At 42.8% G+C, this 18,825-nt stretch overlaps 1 protein-coding gene across 1 annotated transcript in view; it reads right to left on the bottom strand.

The window, feature by feature from the left end:
• Window positions 1-18,825, bottom strand: part of RAI14 (retinoic acid induced 14) — a 114,240-nt gene that overhangs the window by 32,194 nt on the left and 63,221 nt on the right. Inside the window, exons 3-6 of the mRNA XM_018563474.1 lie at window positions 13,914-14,002; window positions 10,723-10,787; window positions 8,863-8,920; window positions 5,779-5,849 (exon numbers count right to left, since the gene is read on the bottom strand). Of these exons, the coding sequence (XP_018418976.1) occupies window positions 5,779-5,849; window positions 8,863-8,920; window positions 10,723-10,787; window positions 13,914-14,002 (283 nt within the window). The remainder of the gene's footprint in view (window positions 1-5,778; window positions 5,850-8,862; window positions 8,921-10,722; window positions 10,788-13,913; window positions 14,003-18,825) is intronic.

The raw sequence follows: 18,825 nt of genomic DNA on the forward strand, positions 1-18,825 counted from the left end.
CAGGATGCCAAGCTGAGCTTCTGAGCTTCTTATCCCATTACTGAACAACTCAACTGATGAACCAAATACGTAAAAGAAGCCACCAAGGGCTCCCAAAGGATGACCAGATGCCTCTGTTTTATAGGACGGTTCCTGTTTTTACACGGTTGTCCCCAGGCTAAAAATGTCCTAATTGTGTTTCTGGATAGGAAGACATCTGATGACGGATATTAAACTTTAGTGAAACTTGACTTTTACTTCTCAACGTTGAGAAGACAACCACAACCATTGAAGACAAAGACAACCATTTTCTTGTGCCCTTTATTGTTAACAGCATATTTAAAGCTCGACTCTGTGATTTTTCATAAGAAACACTTCTAGATCCCCCCCCCCCTCTCCACACACACACAAGGGCTAAATGCTTGATACATCTAGGAATAGAGGAATAAACTGTAATACTTACCTTGTTCCGGTAGGCTCCAGGGCTCTACTTTTCTCTCCGTGTTGTGGATGTGCCCTTGCTGCCCTTTCGTACAATGCAGGATTACAGTCTGCCTTCTGAGGAGCTTTACCCTATCCATTTGTCTTGGTGACCATTGTCACCAAATTATAAAAAAAATCCAAAATTTTACAAAAATCTTCTCATGGAGGACATCTGTCCCAGTGACAACTATCTAAGAGGGCATTCCTTTCACTTTGGAGAGATTTCCTCTCACTTCCTGTTGTGCCCCTTAAACAGGAAGAGAAATAAATGTTCCCCCGTGGGACATGGCCAGCAGATCAAAAAAGAAATGTAATGGATTTTTTACCATCCCCAACTTTATCAAAAAGAAAATTTGATTTGCATTACTGCAACACAATACAATGTACCTCCTGTGTGTTGCATTGCATTCTTAAAAAAAGGATCATGTACATTGTTTTCTTCCATTGTGGTGTGCTGGCAGCCCATCCATAAGGAATGGGATACCATAATGCATTGCACATTGACGTGTGTGTGTTAAAGGACCACAATGGATCGCTGAAGTGGGACTATTGCCTTGGGGCTCCTCTACGCTATGTGCACTGACCCGGGCTTTTCTGCAAGAAGGAATGTCACCACCAGGGCACACAGAGAACAATACATAGAAATCATTTTTGCTAATGGGGCAATCCCAGCTTCTGAGGCCAAAGGTCTACTTACTTTTTACACAGTACACCTATTAAAATTTTTGTTTAATAAGTCATAAAAAAAAGGGCATTTTTTTCTGTCGTTCCTATTTAAGTATATTACCTTTGTCTGTAGGTACTGCTTGAATAAAGATCTACAGGGTTATTCACACCACTCCAAGCTGGCTCCTGTGATGGACTACAATCTCATGTTTAGTTTACTCATTTGTAGTGAGATTGTAGTCCATCATGGGAGTGAGCTTGGAGTGGTGGCTACTTAACAACACACACAGGGACCATGGGGAACAAAAGTAGCCACCCTCCAGAAGGAAGGACAGTGTCAGCACCAATTCAGAGATGATTTGAGGATCTACAGCCGAGTGATACACAAATAAGATACATTTTTGTTATTAAAGTACTTGAATGCAGTTTTAAGATTTAACTCCTGAGTTTAGTGTCACTTTAAAAATAAAACAGGCTTATGTTCGTTTAGTTTGGAACCAGTTTGGCAATGGAAGAAGTGCGGGCCATGTGCTCTAATCTCCAGTGCACGCGTTCCAACATTTCTTTCAGAACTCAATGCTAAATCCATTAAAGGAGATTCCATCTCGTGATGCTGTCCTGGAAGACGTTATGGGAAATAGCTAATCCTCTTGTATACAAAGATCGGCCGTGTTATATAATAACCAGAGCACAGGGAAAAGATGTAATGTAAACCCCGAGCATGACCATCAATGACATGCCAAAGTGTATTGTCAGAAAGGACTGCCATATGCTGGCTTCTTCCAGTTACTGCATCATGAAAACACAAAGGACCTGTACCTACTTCCTTGTAGAGAAAATTCAAATTGTTTAACCACTTGCTGACCGCGGTCTTTACACCCCCTTCCGGCCCAGGAAATTTTTCAGTATTCAGCGCTGCGGTACTTTGACTGACATTTATTCCGTCATGCAACGCTGTACTGAAATTCATTTTATACCATTTTTTGGGGACAGATAGAGCTTTCTTTTGGTGGTATTTAATCACCACTACGGGTTTTTATTTTTTGCTATATAATAAAAAAAAGTACAGAAAATTTTTCCCTACGTTATGTTATAAAACAATTATTATTACCCACATTTCTGGCAAAATATAAAAGGCGTGGTCATGTCGGGTAAATAGACACCAAACATGTCAAGCTTTAAAATTGCGTGTGTCCGCGAACTCGCAAAAACTACCATACCCAAAATTGGCCATAGGCGACACTTTAAAAGCTTTTACCACTCATCAGGTTAGTGTTATCAGCGATTGATGGGCCGAGAATTATTGCTCTCACTGCGATGTTCGTGGCGATACGCAACATTCGCGGCGTAATGGATGCAATCGTCGTTTACGCACTTAGGCACACTCGACGCATGTTTGCATGTGTATGTGGGGGGTGGGGGACTTTAAAAAAAATTACATTTTTTTTACTACCTTTATATGTGACTTTTAATTTATTTTATATTTTTTTTTGTAACGAATTCTTTTAAACATTTTTTTTTCACTTAGCAATAAAGTTATCACATAGGGGACTAACAAGCCCCCTTTGTGATAGCCAATTTTCAGTGACAGGTCCTCTTTATGGAGACATCAGGGGTCTTTAAGACCCCTAATGTCCCCCAGAGAAGCTGATGAAGCAAACACCTGCAATTTTTCAGTATTCAGCGCTGCGGTACTTTGACTGACATTTATTCCGTCATGCAACGCTGTACTGAAATTCATTTTATACCATTTTTTGGGGACAGATAGAGCTTTCTTTTGGTGGTATTTAATCACCACTACGGGTTTTTATTTTTTGCTATATAATAAAAAAAAGTACAGAAAATTTTTCCCTACGTTATGTTATAAAACAATTATTATTACCCACATTTCTGGCAAAATATAAAAGGCGTGGTCATGTCGGGTAAATAGACACCAAACATGTCAAGCTTTAAAATTGCGTGTGTCCGCGAACTCGCAAAAACTACCATACCCAAAATTGGCCATAGGCGACACTTTAAAAGCTTTTACCACTCATCAGGTTAGTGTTATCAGCGATTGATGGGCCGAGAATTATTGCTCTCACTGCGATGTTCGTGGCGATACGCAACATTCGCGGCGTAATGGATGCAATCGTCGTTTACGCACTTAGGCACACTCGACGCATGTTTGCATGTGTATGTGGGGGGTGGGGGACTTTAAAAAAAATTACATTTTTTTTACTACCTTTATATGTGACTTTTAATTTATTTTATATTTTTTTTTGTAACGAATTCTTTTAAACATTTTTTTTTCACTTAGCAATAAAGTTATCACATAGGGGACTAACAAGCCCCCTTTGTGATAGCCAATTTTCAGTGACAGGTCCTCTTTATGGAGACATCAGGGGTCTTTAAGACCCCTAATGTCCCCCAGAGAAGCTGATGAAGCAAACACCTGCTTCACCAGCTACTCTCCAGTTTCTGTACCGGAGAGTGACACTGAATGCAGGCAGTGATGTAATACACATCACTGCCTGCATTCCGAAGAGGAGATCCAACGGAGCTCGTGTACTGAGCTCCGTTTGATCCCCGGCTCACACCGGGCACAGCGAGCTCGGGATTGCCAGCAGCGGCTGCGGAGGAGGGGAGGGGCCGCACAGCCACATGCATATTACAAGCGATCGGGCGTTTCTACAGACGCCCGAACGCTTGTATGTAAACAGCCATCGCCGGCTGTTTACATTGCAGGCTGATTTCCCGCTCGTGCGCGCCGCTACGAGCGGGGCGGGATGGGACGTTTAAAAACAAGAAGGCGCTGTCTGGCCATTTAATTACAATGGCCGGACAGCAGGTGGTTAAAGGAATTGCAAAGTCCCAGCATATCCTCTCCTGTTATAACATCAGCATTGTAATATGAATACATAGTAGTAGAGTTGTTTCTGATAATACAATCAAAGCTTACTTGAAAAAATCCCTTTTGTGTAGTGAGCGCTGCCTTCCCTCTGCCCATCACTTTCACCAACTTCCTGTATTCTCAGTGTGCCTTGTGTCTCTTTACCTGCTGCTTAATGTGATGCAATCTCCATTTCTCAAGACTACATATCCCATCATGCATTGCTTCCAGCAAGCAATGATAATGTTACATTGTTCAGATGTTAAGTTGCAGTTCAGAAGGCCGACTCTCTGGTGACACCAGGAAGTACATATCCACAGGGCTGAGTGACATTGTGTCAGTGCATTGAGGAAGTACACACTACTTAGCTCGAATGTGGCAATGAGAGAAATCTAACTCTGTATGGGCAGCTTTACTGATCTGTTGATTTTTGGTCAGTGTCGACTCATTTTAAAGTTTTATTATTTTTTTGTTGCCATTATTATCTTTTTTAAGTACTGCCATTACCCTCCAGGCACTGTAGAGTGGCATATACAAGAAGCATGAATGTACTCTTAAAACTAGGCAGGAGAAAGAGGAATGTGGGTCCTTACGGTCTAATAGGTAACTAGGAATGGTACATAGATACATAGATACAAGGTGCATTACATTTAATATGCTACATCCAAAATATGACACCAATTAAAATTCATTCAAAGAACGGACCCAGCCAGTACAGAGGAAAGATATACTCCTTATAACATTTTCTAATTGTAACGTATATGCAGTGTAATAGTTATGTGCTGTCCCCTGCCAATCAGAGGCTCTGCCTAAAGTCATCGCTGGTCACATGACCTGGAATTGGCCAAAATCAGGATTCAGCCGTTTATGTATAAAGATGCAAAGGAGCCTTCTTAAAGCTGAAGTCAACAAAATACCCTTGCAGTGGTGCCCCCCGCACTGCAAGGGTTAAATGCTGGTTGAATCTAGGGGTATAGCAAGGGTGGGCAACTCCAGCCCTCCAGCTGTTGTGGAACTACAAGTCCCATGAGGCATTGCAAGACTGACAGTTACAGGCATGACTGGGATTTGTAGTTAAAGCTCCCCCCGGGGGAGAGGAATGTGCTGTATTATTTACCCTAATCCTCGCTCAACCAGTGCTCTCCTCTTCTCTTCAATGCTCTAGGTTGTGGGTGGGCCCGGACTCTCCTCACGAACAATGCAGGACTGCTGGCCCTGCACAGAACACGATGACATCAGAATGCGACCACCCGCTGTAATGCCGAAGAGAAGAGACCTCTGGAACCGGTCGCACAGCATGGCGTAAGCTTATCGGAGTGAGGGGTTCAGTAACTATTACTGTTTATTCCTCTTATACCTCAAAACCTAATGAGCATTTACCCCTTTTTATGCTGCCCGGTGCGGGGCTTTAAATCAGAAGGTATCCGCATCAACAATCCGATATCATCACGATATCAACAATCCGAGAATAAGGGGTTTATTCCTCATTTTAGGATACAAGATGGAGCGGTGCAAATCATGACAGTTGTGACTCCCCCCTGCTGAAATGAGGAACAAACCCCGGATTTTTTGGATTGGTGACATATGCAGATAACCTTCTGTATTAAGAAGGCTCTGCCAAGCACCACACTGGTCTAGCAGAAACCAGTACCACTTCAACCAGTATTATACTTTTCCATAAGGAAGCAGCAGCACTCATTGTAAAATTAAAATGTAGAATATAATTCAGCCTATAGAGTGAAAATACGACATGACTTTATTATTTATTCTTTTCTTACCGAATCTTTGACGGTCAGAAGGCATTTGTTTTCGCACAAGACTTGCAGCATTGGAAGATTGCCATTAGCAGCTGGTGAAAAAAAAAATGATGTGGTCAGATAGCACTATATTATGTACTATGGGTAGCAATAACGTTATGAAGACATCTTATAAATTATTTCTGATTCACTGTCTGTGAGTTGCTATTATGTGTTGTTATCCTTCATTCGTAGAAGTTCATGAGCTTTTCTAAAATGGATTTGGTGTTAGGCAGCCATTCAAGGAGGACAGACCCGACCCGTGCATGGGGGGACAGCAGAGCTAGGGATTGCGGGCAGTGACGGCAGGGGGGGCAAACATTCACCATCATCATACAAGCAGCTCTATAGCCACTCGAACGCCTGTATGTAACAGCCATTAATGGCTGTGAATAATTACACCAAGATCACGGCTGTAGCAGGCGTGATCTTGGTATAACCGCTCCAGGTTGCCGCCGTTTATTTACGTACTGCGGTCCTGAAGAGGTTAAAGCCAATCTTTGGTTAGGTTAATGGAGTCAAAAGCATAAGTGCCCTTTGTCTTCAAGGGCACTTATCCTTTAATCATGATGGAAGATAGTCCTTATGGGGTACATTCTCTAAGTTGGATATGCCAACTGCACTTGCTGTCTAAATACATGTGTACGCGACATGGGTATTCATACTTAAATGGTGGTGTAATTTGTGTATTTCTGCCAGATCTATAAAGTAATCCAGTGTTAAACAACTCCTGTACTATGCCTCTGTGCAGGAACTTCCTGTAATAAGGACCGGTCACTGTTGCTCTCTCTCACTGTGCAGGGTGACTGGTCTGGTCTCCGCCCCCAACTGTAATAAAGAGCGGTCACTGCTGCTCTCTCTCCTTGTGCAGGGTGACTGGTTTGGTCTCCGCCCCCACCTGTAATAAAGATCTCTTCCTGCACAGGCTATGTACAGCTCAGTGATGATATCACCAGTATTTTTACAGGGTAATGTCTGATTATGACATTCAGGGGCCACACAGTGTGTTTATATACTTTGTTACTATTGCTGCATGCTGGGGCCCCGTTCGCTCATATGGGTGAGCTATATTCCAGCTATCTATCCTAATACAGTTCACCCAAAATGATTAATTGGCCAAAAAGTGGCACATTTTTCGCGAGAAAGGCTTACGGTGCCAGACAGGGCGGCACAGAAAGGATTGGACTGAAATGGGGAAGAGGGGAGGCAAGGTAAGTTATAGTATAGCAGGCTGCACTAAGGGGGGCAATCATGCTCAGTGCCCGTACACTAAAAGTGAATTCAAAACAACATTTTGTGCCCAAAGTTCAGCTTTAAGCATTTACAGTTCTCATATGGCAAATCAATTATTTTATTATGAATTCACTTTTGAATTCTCTATGGTGGCATTTCTCAATGAGGGTGCTGTAGCACCCTGGGGTGCCTTCTGGCCACCTCAGGGGTGCTTCCAAATTTTGTAATGGTAGAACACTGATGTGAAGAGGGGGACTGAGGACTATGATGTGAAAGGGGCTCCTTGTGTAAAGGGGAAACTTTGATGTGAAATGGGGGACTCTGATATTAAAGAGGAGATCCTGACGTGAAAGAGGGTGCTTCTGATGTGAATGGGGGCTACTGATGTAAAGGTCGACTCTGATGTGATGGCGGAATCCTTAACTGAAGGGGGAACTTTGATGTGAAGGAAGAACACCATTTGTTGAGAAGAAAATGTTTATGATAATTAATCTTTCGAAGTTAAAGTGATACTAAAGTCAGGAATTAAATCATAAAAATACATTCAAGTACCTTAAAGCGGGCCTTTACACTCAAAAATCAGATTGCACCAATGCATTCCTCTATATATGATGATTAATAATAACATAGACATGTCAGGTGTAAAATGCTGTGATTGTGAATTACTTACACTTGCAGAGCATTCAATTCCAGCTTTGAATGGGCAAAATTAACTCAGTTTGACAAAACAATGCACACTGGGATTGCGTTGTCATCAGCAGAGCATTGCTGGGAAATCTCATCTGTAATCTCACGAGATCTTAGGGAAAGGCATTTTCCTCCCCTGAGATGTGGCAGAAATCAGGAAGTGAAATGAGAGCTAGTAATCTGCCCTTAGTAAACATGGCCACTGTCAGAAGACTGGGGAAGAAAAGAGAAATAAAGTATGCAAAGAATACAAAGCCGGCAATCTAGAAGTATGTGTTTGTAGATTCTCATTACTAAACATTTCTATAGTTGTATTTGTTGTCATTTTAAAGCTATGGGTCCGCTTTAACTATTAACAAAAATGTATCTTATTTGTGTATCACTCGGCTGTAGATCATCAAATCATCTCTGAATTGGTGCTGACACTGTCCTTCATTCTGGAGGGGGGCTACTTTTGTTCCCCATGGTCCCGTATGTGTTGTAACATAGTCACCGCTCCAAGCTCGCTCCTGTGATGGACTACAATCTCATGTTTAGTTTCCTAATTTGTAATGAGATTGTAGAAGGAAGGACAGTGTCAGCACCAATTCAGAGATGATTTGAGGATCTACAGCTGAGTGATACACAAATAAGACACATTTTTGACAATAGTTAAGGTAGTTGAATGTATTTTTAAGATTTAATTGCGGAGTTCAGTGTCACTTTAAGCTGACCAGACACCAAAAGAATTTTAGAATTTTTAGCAGATTTTTGTTTGAATACATTTTCCTATTAGACAATGCTGGTCAGAACGATTATCGTGTCGGAATGTAGCGAGTGTAAGGAGTGGGATGAAATATGTTTTTGTTTTTCATTTGGGAAATTCAATTTTTTCCCAAAATTGAATGTTAAAATCAAATGAGATTTCAAAAGACTCTCGTCACATCTTTGATGGCATTACCAAATGTGCTGTCGAGATTTTTAGTATGAATGTTCGTGAACGAATATCTACCAGTGTATAGCAAGCTTTAGACCCCCCCTGTGTTTCACACGGCCCCTGCTGTGAAGAATTAACCCTTAACAGCGATATCAGGCATTGAGTTTCAGCCACAAAGCAAGACAAGTATAACAAAATTTACAGAAGTAAAACAGAATCTGGAAACATACCTGCATAATGCACACATGTCCTCCCGCCGTTGTCCATGCATTCCGTAGGACATTTAGACTGTGAAAGAGCAAGACTGTGCATTTCAGTAATCAAAACATAGGCTTGAGGAAGAGTGAGAGCAATAAAAGTTCAGCATAAACTATCTGTGCTACAAAATGTCTAGGATGCATTCCTTTGTGCGGGTAGCCATTGAGAATATGGCGAGTGGCCTTTGCATTGTAGTTTACAGCTTAGTGCAAACATGCCTGGAATGTGAAGATTTTTGGAAGGGTCAGACGCAGCACACCTTTACCGATCAATCTATGCTGGATGGAGGTTGCACAAAAACTCTCTTCTCAGGTTTGCACACGTCAGGGTCAACGTATGTGGAACAGCTGCGTGGGGAGCCCGGATCAATCCACCGACTTGGTATTATACGGGGTGGATTATTTTGGTTACTTTGGAAGGTTTACTGAAAGAGAAATGTAAGCTAAATGTCCCTCATTGTATTCAAGAATGTAGATCGTCTGCTGAATTGAAGTATATCTACGGCCAATTTTTTCAAAATTTTGAATAGAGCAGGAAACAAATTTTTGAAACCACTTTCCTTGTTGGAGCAAATTAGACCATGTTTTTACCTTCCTCTGGATCAACTCTGGGTTAAAGAAGAACATGAGCGTTCTCCCACCCATACCACCACCACTCTCTTCTTGCCAGTAAGTCATCCTTGGATTCTTCTTCTCTCCGGTGGGGGCTGGCATTGAAGACTTAGCTCATTATGTGAGTGCCACACAGTCCTGGAGTGCTGCAAGCCTAATCTGCATGATGACACACCCCTTGGGAGGGCATGTAAATGACAGGCTGGGCTCACAGGAAGTGAGCAGAAGAGAGAGAGCAAGGAGAGATAGCCAGGAGAGCGAGCGAGCGAGGGTTTTTTTCGTTGGTAGATCTCATGTAGCTCGTCATTTAAAAAGTAGATCTTAACACAAAAAATTGTGGGCACCCCTGCTGTAGGAGATGTTGTAAACTGTAGACATGCTATAGGAGTTGTTGGAGATTGTGGACACGCTAATTTAACTTTCACTGGCCTGATAATGCAGCAAAATAGACCACTGTCTGCAGGAGCCGTGAAGGCCAGGCAGTAAATGATAAAGGGGCCCAGAGATCTAGATAAATAAAGTTTTTTGAGGATTTATGCGGTATGTGGCTTTTCCTATGATGACTAAAGGGTAATTATAGCGTCTGAGATTTACATGTAAAAATGGTCAGCGTGATGTAAATAATCTTATCAATATGAGATAAAGCATACCTAAAGCCGAAACTTTTTTTCTAGTTTTGTTTAAAGTGGTGAGGTATCAGAACCTCTGTCAGATTTTCATAGCCCTCTGTGTTTAGTGAGATCCACTATGTTTGTCCTGGTGATGACTGTCACCGGGACTGGGATATATGGAAAATCCAAACTTTTAAAAACTGGGAAGATTTCCCTTCACGTCCTGTCCTGTAGAGGCAACAAAAAGTGAAAAGAAATAATTTCTTACAGTTGACACCAGGTCAAATAGGAGGTTTTCCCCTCTATTGCTGTTCCGGTGACAACACTATATAAATCCTGTATAATAATGGTAATAATAACTCATAATTGTATGGATTTCCCTTTACTTTCAGTCCTGGTGACAGTAGTCACCAGAGCAAACTGAGAGGGTGAATCTCCTTAATGGGGACACAGACAGGAATTACACATTGGCACAGGTTCTAACCCCTCACCACTCTATCCAAAACTAAAAAGAAATAAAAAATGTCTTAGATACAATTGAATTTGTGTACACGTTACTGAGTATCCAGCTATCTTCTTGAAGCAGAGAAGGAAAGGAAGGTCGGTTTACCTGGAGAAGCCTTTTGACGCACTCTATGTGGTTATGTTTCACTGACAAGTGCAGAGCAGTGTGACCTAGAAAACAATAGAATTATTGTGATAGATGGATACAGTACATGACTTCAATGGCAGCTTTAAACAACTACTGCAAGTGATGGAAGAGGGAATAGCCAAGTGTGAAGTGTGTATAACAATGATCTCTGTGCGCACATCTGCCCGATATGAAAGTCTTGCGTTATGAAATCCCACAGACTCTGCACTCACTTGTTTGGAGTCTTTACACATTACATGCTTGAATAGTACACAAAATGCAATGGCTGTGTCACCATTTATATCCCATTTGCAACTACATTTTACCTAACTGATCTCCTGTACTTTTTTTCTCTAAAAAGCAATAGTTAAGCTGTAGGCAGGTGACTGTACCTAGGATAGCAGTGAAATCTGGAGAATTATTTAAAGGAGAACTATGGGGTAAGTGTTTTCCCCCATAGTTCTCTTAAGGGTCACGGGAGGACATATACTAACCTCCTCCTGTGACCCAAAACTCAGTATATCACGAGCTACAGCTCGTGGTATACTGAGACCGCCGCAGCAGGGACGGAACCCGACATTACTGAGATCCACCCATCTGCTTGAGTGACAGCGCTCTCTGCCTATCATGAGGCAGACCCAGCTGTACCCGCCCCTCCCTCCAGTTAGCGCTGGAGGATCGGAGCTTGGGGGGGGGGGAGGGGATCCCTGCAGGGAGCGGTGACTGACTGTGACAGCTCTCAGCAGGGAGATGATCGAGAAGTGAGTGACGGTATGTGTTCACTCACTTCCCGATCGATTGAGCCGACGTGTGACAGTTTCATTGTCACACGTCGGCTCGAACTATGAGGATGAGTGATTTTTCACTCACCTCATAGTTCTCCTTTAATAAGTCAGCAAAACACATGAGGTATGCACTACTCAGCCCCCCCTCTACCCCAACCCTTGTAGCAGTGATCACTCACTGATGACTGTACACTACAACAAGGTGAGAGGCAGTGGCATGTGGCTGATCCAAGTAAACCAATTTTGCATACAGCCAAAAACATAAAAAGTGTACAGTGCAGGCAGTGGGATTTACATGACTGCATTATTCCTGAGCCAACAGTACAGGAAGTAGATGCGGACACCGAATTAAACCAGAACAAAGATGGCTCCATCCCTCTGAGTAGCAGGTGTACATGTACACTTAGCATGCGTGCTTTTAACAAGAAAACTACATATGATGCCAGGTTTTCTTTAATGCCTTTAGAATAATAAATCTTACAATTACTGAGATACCTAAATTATAGAGATTCACTTAGGTGAGTTATGATTTATTTGAATGGCACCCCCAATGCACCTCCTGGCAGCTCTGCGTTACAGCACAGAACAGTGCGCAGAACCACTATACCGTGCATTGTGTTGCGGTGTGGTGAGAAGGACGCACTGTATTGTGCATTTAGAACACTATAGTGTGAACAGGCCCCAAGTCAGCGCCTTTTCTGGATTTAATCAGCCACAGAATCTAAGTAATCCATATCGGTCATATATAGTGACATACATATGTATATCATAGTGTGTCAGTAGTTAACAGGACCACCCCAGATAATAACCAATCCCCAAACATCTAAAACTCAGATCAAATAGGGGGTGAGATGAGGTAAAGTGAGAGCCACACACATACACACACACTAGTAAAACATTTGATGAAATAGGAGACTTGATTTTCTGCATCTAGGTTCACATTTTACAATTAAACAATGGCATTTTTATTATACTTTTTACTTGAAAATGTAGATAAACCCCCTGGAAAGCATCAACGGCACCACATGTGATGGATATTGTAAGACATTCATAAAGTAAGGGATAATAAGCCTTCTGTAGAAAGTCCAAGGCCACAAGCATTGAAATGTCCCACCTGCTCAGTTCCTGGCTGCCTCACTGCTCCATTTGCATTCATTTTCAAAGCTATTAACTCTTTACAAAGTTCTACAAGGAAAGAGTTCGGCTTATTCCATTAGGACTCACTGTGGAAGTGCAGATAGGTCCACATCATCAATGGAAAAGGTGGTATCTGCCATGACAGGGACTCATTATTATCTTGCCCATTGGTGACAGTTGCAAAACCTAGCACTTCTAATCCTTTGCTCTTTTATTTAGAAGAAGAGAAGGATCGAAGGATCTGGACTTACTTGCTGGAAAATCTACTAGTGTGATAACCAGCTACTCCCGCTGCCTGAAGCCGCAAGCATTACTTGATGTTGGGATCATGGCTTGCTTTTAATGAACTGTTAATGAGCATTGTAAAAGTAAACCTGTATTTTGCCTAATGAGGGCAAAGCAACAAGTGCAACTTAAAAGAGAACCATGGGGTAACCTTTTGTATCCCATAGTTCTCTTAAGGGTCACGGGAGGACATATAAGGGCATCCTCCCATGACCCAAAGCTCAGTATATTGCAAGCTACAGCTTGCGGTATACTTAGACCGCCGGAGCCGGGACGGATCCCGATAATGCTGTTGAAATCCACCCAGCTGTGAGTGACAGCGGGCTCTGCCTATCTAGAGGCAGAGCCAACTGTGCCCGCCCCCTCCCCCATCCGTTCCTTCACTCAGCGCTGGAGGATCGTAGAGGGGAGGGGGGAATCCTGATCTATTGAGCCGACGTGTGGCAGTCTCATTGTCACAGGTCGGCTCGAACTCTGAGGATGAGTGATTTTCACTCACCTCATAGTTCTCCTTTAATGCCAGCCCCACCAGCTGTACATACTCACCTTTCTTATGGCTGCTCCCCTGGTGGAAAATGATCTTTGTGGAGCTTACACATGGCTGGGGACCCCTCCCATCCCTATCTGACAAAGCTGGGTGTAGCGGTCTCTCTGCAGAGGTTTAACATGTCCTCTGTTGAGTCAGAGCTAGAACAGAATTGAGCAGGAGCTTTTCTGATTGCAGAGCTGTAGGACTGACTTAGCAGAGAAGTGTGTTGGACCTCTACAGATAATCCACTGCTTCTGCACAGAGAGAAATGGTCATTCTCTACAGTATGCTGAGAGACACAGGCTTTTCTACTCAAACTTTTGCTGCTTAACAAAGAAAATGGAGGCACTGGATGTGGGGGCACACTGGAACCACTGGACATTTTATTTTTTACCTTTTTTATCGTATTTTAATCAGAATTTGTTGCAAGGTACCTGATAGATCCTGAGCACAGACATCCGTCCCGTGTGTCAACATAACCTTGAGACAGTCTGCATTCCCTTTTGTAGCAGCGAGGTGAAAGCTGAAAAGAAAAAGGCAGATTCACGTTACAATCTAGTTCAGTAGCTGCAGTCCATATCTGTCAATTCTTTCAGGAATTTTAAGTACAGAAACTCATGACACAAGAATTCCTTCATATAATCTTTTTCTGGCACGGAAACAAATGCAGATTGCCGCTGGAAACCACTTGTCTATAATGTCATCTTTATGCGCAAATTAATTTAAACGGATTTTATAGATATTCTTTGAAGTTCTTACTAACTGATCAGTTAAGTGTCAACTCAGGCAACTTATTATCCACAATCAGGCCACCGGTCACCCCTCCACTGGTTCTTACAGACAGCCCACCGGGCACCCCTCCACTGGTTCTTAGACAGCCCACCGGGCACCCCTCCACTGGTTCTTATAGACAGCCCACCGGGCACCCCTCCACTGGTTCTTACAGACAGTCCACTGGGCACCCCTCCACTGGTTCTTACAGACAGCCCACCGGGCACCCATCCACTGGTTCTTACAGACACCCCACCGGGCACCCCTCCACTGGTTCTTGACACTGGCTTTCAAAGGGAACTCAGTACAAACAAGGTCCAGAAAGTGGACTGTCTCAAACAAAGCTTACCTCTCGGAAAGGATTGTCACATGGTCAAGTAGAAGCTGCACACATTTTGGCATCCAAGCCCATGTAAAGGCAGCCAACATCCTCCAGCATCAATGTCTGGAGAGCTTTTAAAGCCGAGCTTGGGGGTAATAGAAATCTTTACTATTGCAGTGGGGCTTTCTTCACACTGCAAGGATTAACTGCTCATTTTGTTAGGGATGAGACAATGGTGATGAATATACATACAATATTCCCTGCTCCACCCCCACAGTTCGCTGCTGTCCGACAACACTAGGATGTGGGAGGGCCCTTAGCGTTTTTAAAGTGACACTAAGCTCAGGGGTAAAACCTTAAAACTGCATTCAGGTACCTTACCTATTAACAAACATGTATCTTATTTGTGCATCACTCGACTGTAGATCCTCAAATCATCTCTGAATTGGTGCTGACACTGTCCTTCCTTCTGGAGGGTGGCTACTTCTGTTCCCCATGTTCCCTGTGTGTGTTGTAAAGTAGTCACCGCTCCAAGCTCGCTCCTGTGATGGACTACAATCTCATGTTTAGTTTACTTATTTAAAAATTGAGATTTTAGTCCATCACAGGAGCGAGCTTGGAGCATTGGCCACCCCGCAGAAGGAAGGACAGTGTCAGCATGAATTCAGAGATGATTTGAGGATCTACAGCCGAGTGATACACAAACATTCTTGTTAATAGTTAAGCACCTGAAGGCATTTTTAAGGTTTACCTCCTCAGTTTAGTGAAGCTCCTTAGTTTAGTCAAAGTGAAGCTGCTGTAGCAGCTGTCCAACATATGGGCAGCACCTTCAAATCTGCATTTTTTCCTAAACTTCCCCAGAGCACAGCATTTATTGTCATGACAACTGTAGGAAAGTGGACTTTTACCCAACCATTCATTTCTATGGCAGATATGTTTTTGCCAAAATGCCACAAAACTGTTGCTTGCAGTACCTTTTAGAAAATGCCCTGTACATGACACACAGAGCTTACAGTCTACTTGATGCACTGTTTCACTTGGCATTTCAAAGGCACAAATGTTAATGGGGACTTACAAGTTTTAGGTCGTTATGTTTCTGTCCAGCTACAGTTCTAATGGAGAACTGGTTTTTATCGGACCTCTTCCGCCCAGTGTGCTGACCTGTTGTACTTCCATGGTTAAAATATGTTGCCATCATACCAACAAGCTTGTTTTTAGGTGCAAAGCTCTTTTTATTACATGACTACACAGAGAAGCAATGCTTTGGGACCATGCACTGACCCTTCATCGGGTATGGGACCCTTCATTATATGCTTGATAAAGGGTCACTTTGACCGCTGCTCCTCTATGTAGTCATGCAATAAAATAGGATTTGTGTTGTGAAATAAGCTTGTTGGTGCTGCAACACATCTTATCCATGTGATGCACCATGACCAGTCGTTGCAGCACCATTTTAACCCCATGGTCAAGTTTGGAGTGCCAGAGGAATATACTTCCTGTTCTACTTCCAGTCTCGCTCAAACCTAGAAAAGGAAGAAGTCTGGAGATGCGACACATAGGATCGTGACCAAAAGATTGCTATGGGGGACTACTGTTTTTTCTGGTTATGTATTTATCCATCCATGCATCAGATAAGCTCTGCCTTCTGGCAAAGTATGTGAAGTGTGCTGTCTAAAAATCTCAGCGACAGGAAATGTGCAGACAATGAACAAACAGTTGGTTACAGCCACTTACGCAGTTCTCCCTTGCCTCTTCAGATGATGGAATTTGTGGTTTGCACTGCGGTTTTGGAGGGTTTATCATGTGCTGTGAGAGACCTCCAGGAAGTAGTGCTAAGATGTCTATCAGTGTTCAGAGGACAAAGGGTCTCGTGTCTGAAAAGCACTTAATGTTAAGAATGTTCTGGTCAAAAAATGTTAGTTTTTAGACCTTTTCTGGAAAAAGATGGACTGCTATGGGCAAGAACTTTACCTTATGCTGTTAATCAGTGTTTGTCAACTGATAGGGTATAAGGGGCCCATGATGTCTGCAACATATTTATTTCATGTAATGCTTAATCCATAAAATGAAGACTTACTAGAGGAAATGGTCAAAGACTGTTCTACAGGAGTGGCTGAAAACTGAAAGTATGCTATTGGAGACAGCTGGAGATGTTACATGAAACTGCTAAAGATTACTGTTATTAAAGACCCCTTTACAAATCAATGCTCCCACTACTGACTGCTGAAGCACAAGGGCTACACTTTAAACACCAAAGGGCTGAATGTGGTCCCCAGGACGCAGGATGGGCACCAGGGCTGTAGACACACATCAATTTTCTGGGACTTTTAACTGCTTTCAACCAAGTTTAGAGCCATAAAAAACTATTGACTGGATCAAGGAAAATGATCCAGTCAAATGATATATTTGTATGTTAGGAATGTTAGTAGATTGCATTGATCCACCTGACCTTTTTAAGCCTATCAGATCTCTGACCATATGGAGGCTGTGTAGCACCAGCTGGCTGCACAATGAAGAATGCAGAGACCTACACTACAAGTCTAGGTCTAAAGTGTAAAGATACAGTGTAAGACCTACACTAAAAGTGCTGAAGAGGGAATGAGGAGTAGAAAAGAATAAGGGCGCTAAACCATTTCCCAAACAAGTATGTGTTGAAATACTTTCACACCGATAGCTTAGCTGTACCCTAATCTGTATCAATGCAAGGCTTCTTTACTTAATGATAGGTCTGTGTTTCAAGCACATTAATTCACAGTATTACATTCCTGTAATCTGTCCTATCCAGATACAGCGGGTCCCCTGCACCGACAGCCGTGTTATTGTAATTCACCAACCGAATGCCAAGCATTCCACCCTAGCAAGTCCTAAATTTATCTGAAAGAATAACAATAACAAAGGCTCCTTTGTCTATTAATAAAGCTAATTTACGAGCAAGGTGAGGAATAGCCCTGACCAATTGGTATTTAGGCAATAAACACTTTAAAGTGAACCTGTCATTGAAAATAAAACCTTGGAAACATCACACAAAACCTGCCTCATGCTGCAGACAGACCTCGAAAAAGAGATGAAGCTTAAAGGAGAACTATGGGGTTAAGTCTTTTCCCCATAGTTCTCCTTAGGGTAACGGGAGGACACAAACTAGCGTCCTCCCGCCACCCTAGGCTCAGTATACCGCGAGCTGTAGCTCGCGGTATACTGAGATGCCGCAGCTGAAGTGGATCCCGACAATTGTGCCGGGATCCGCCCAGCTGCGTGACTGATAGCTGGCTCTGCCTATCTAGAGGCAGAGCCAGCTGTACCCGCCTCCTCCCCCTGTCCAAGGAAAACACCAATGGGGACATGGGCCTCAATAAAGCCTTTTTTCTAGTTGGAAAGGGTTTTGGTCCATCTGTCAGGTTTTCTTCCTGTCCATCTGGGACAGGCAGTGGGGGCAAATCTTGCCAATTGGTGTACAAGCAGCAACGCAAAGCCCACAGATGACTTAACCCTTCCGTACTCTATCCATGGAATTCTACTTTTATTTATGCTTCTTCTTCTGCAGCATTCAGTCATTGTAGAAAGCTCAATATAAAAATTATTCATATCTGTAAGGACAAAGTAACAGGGTCCCTTAACACAAGTAGAGTAAGCATTCTGTATCTGATTTTCAAAGGCTCCCCTCACTAGCCAATCCACCTCCAGGACCCAGTAAGGGTACCTCTTTGTATAAAGGAACAAGTCACAAGCACCCCTCCATCTCCCACAGCTTAAGTACCCGATTGCTGAATATTTCGACTTATTCTGAATGTTCTGGGGGCTCTGGAAGGAGATCTTGATGGATGGGGAGTAAAGGGAAGGTAACTTTAAAATGTTTACTCTCTACCATGGACAATGGTCTAGGGTCACTCTAAAATAAAGCAGCAACCTAAAGTAGATCTAACGCCAAATCATTTTTATTTTTTTTAGCTTTGGATAGAGAAGGTAAGGAAGGATGAGAATCCCTGTTCCCATTGGGGACATTTCCCTTAACTTTCTATCCGGTAGACACAACATGTTAGAGACACAATCTCACTGCAACAAATGTCATTATTAGGAGATTTTTATTTTCCTGATTTTGGTGACAATTTCACATTTTGGATTTTCCCTCACTTTCAGTCACAGTTGTGACCAGGACAAATAGAGAGGGTGAATCTACCTAGAAGGGACATCAATAAAAACCTGACATGGATTTAAGTTTTTGCCCTTTCTATCCCCCCCCCCCCCCCCCCCAAAAA

This window comes from Nanorana parkeri, unplaced genomic scaffold, assembly GCF_000935625.1.
Source record: "Nanorana parkeri isolate BGI_ZX_2015 unplaced genomic scaffold, ASM93562v1 scaffold666, whole genome shotgun sequence".
Taxonomy (NCBI): domain Eukaryota; kingdom Metazoa; phylum Chordata; class Amphibia; order Anura; family Dicroglossidae; genus Nanorana; species Nanorana parkeri.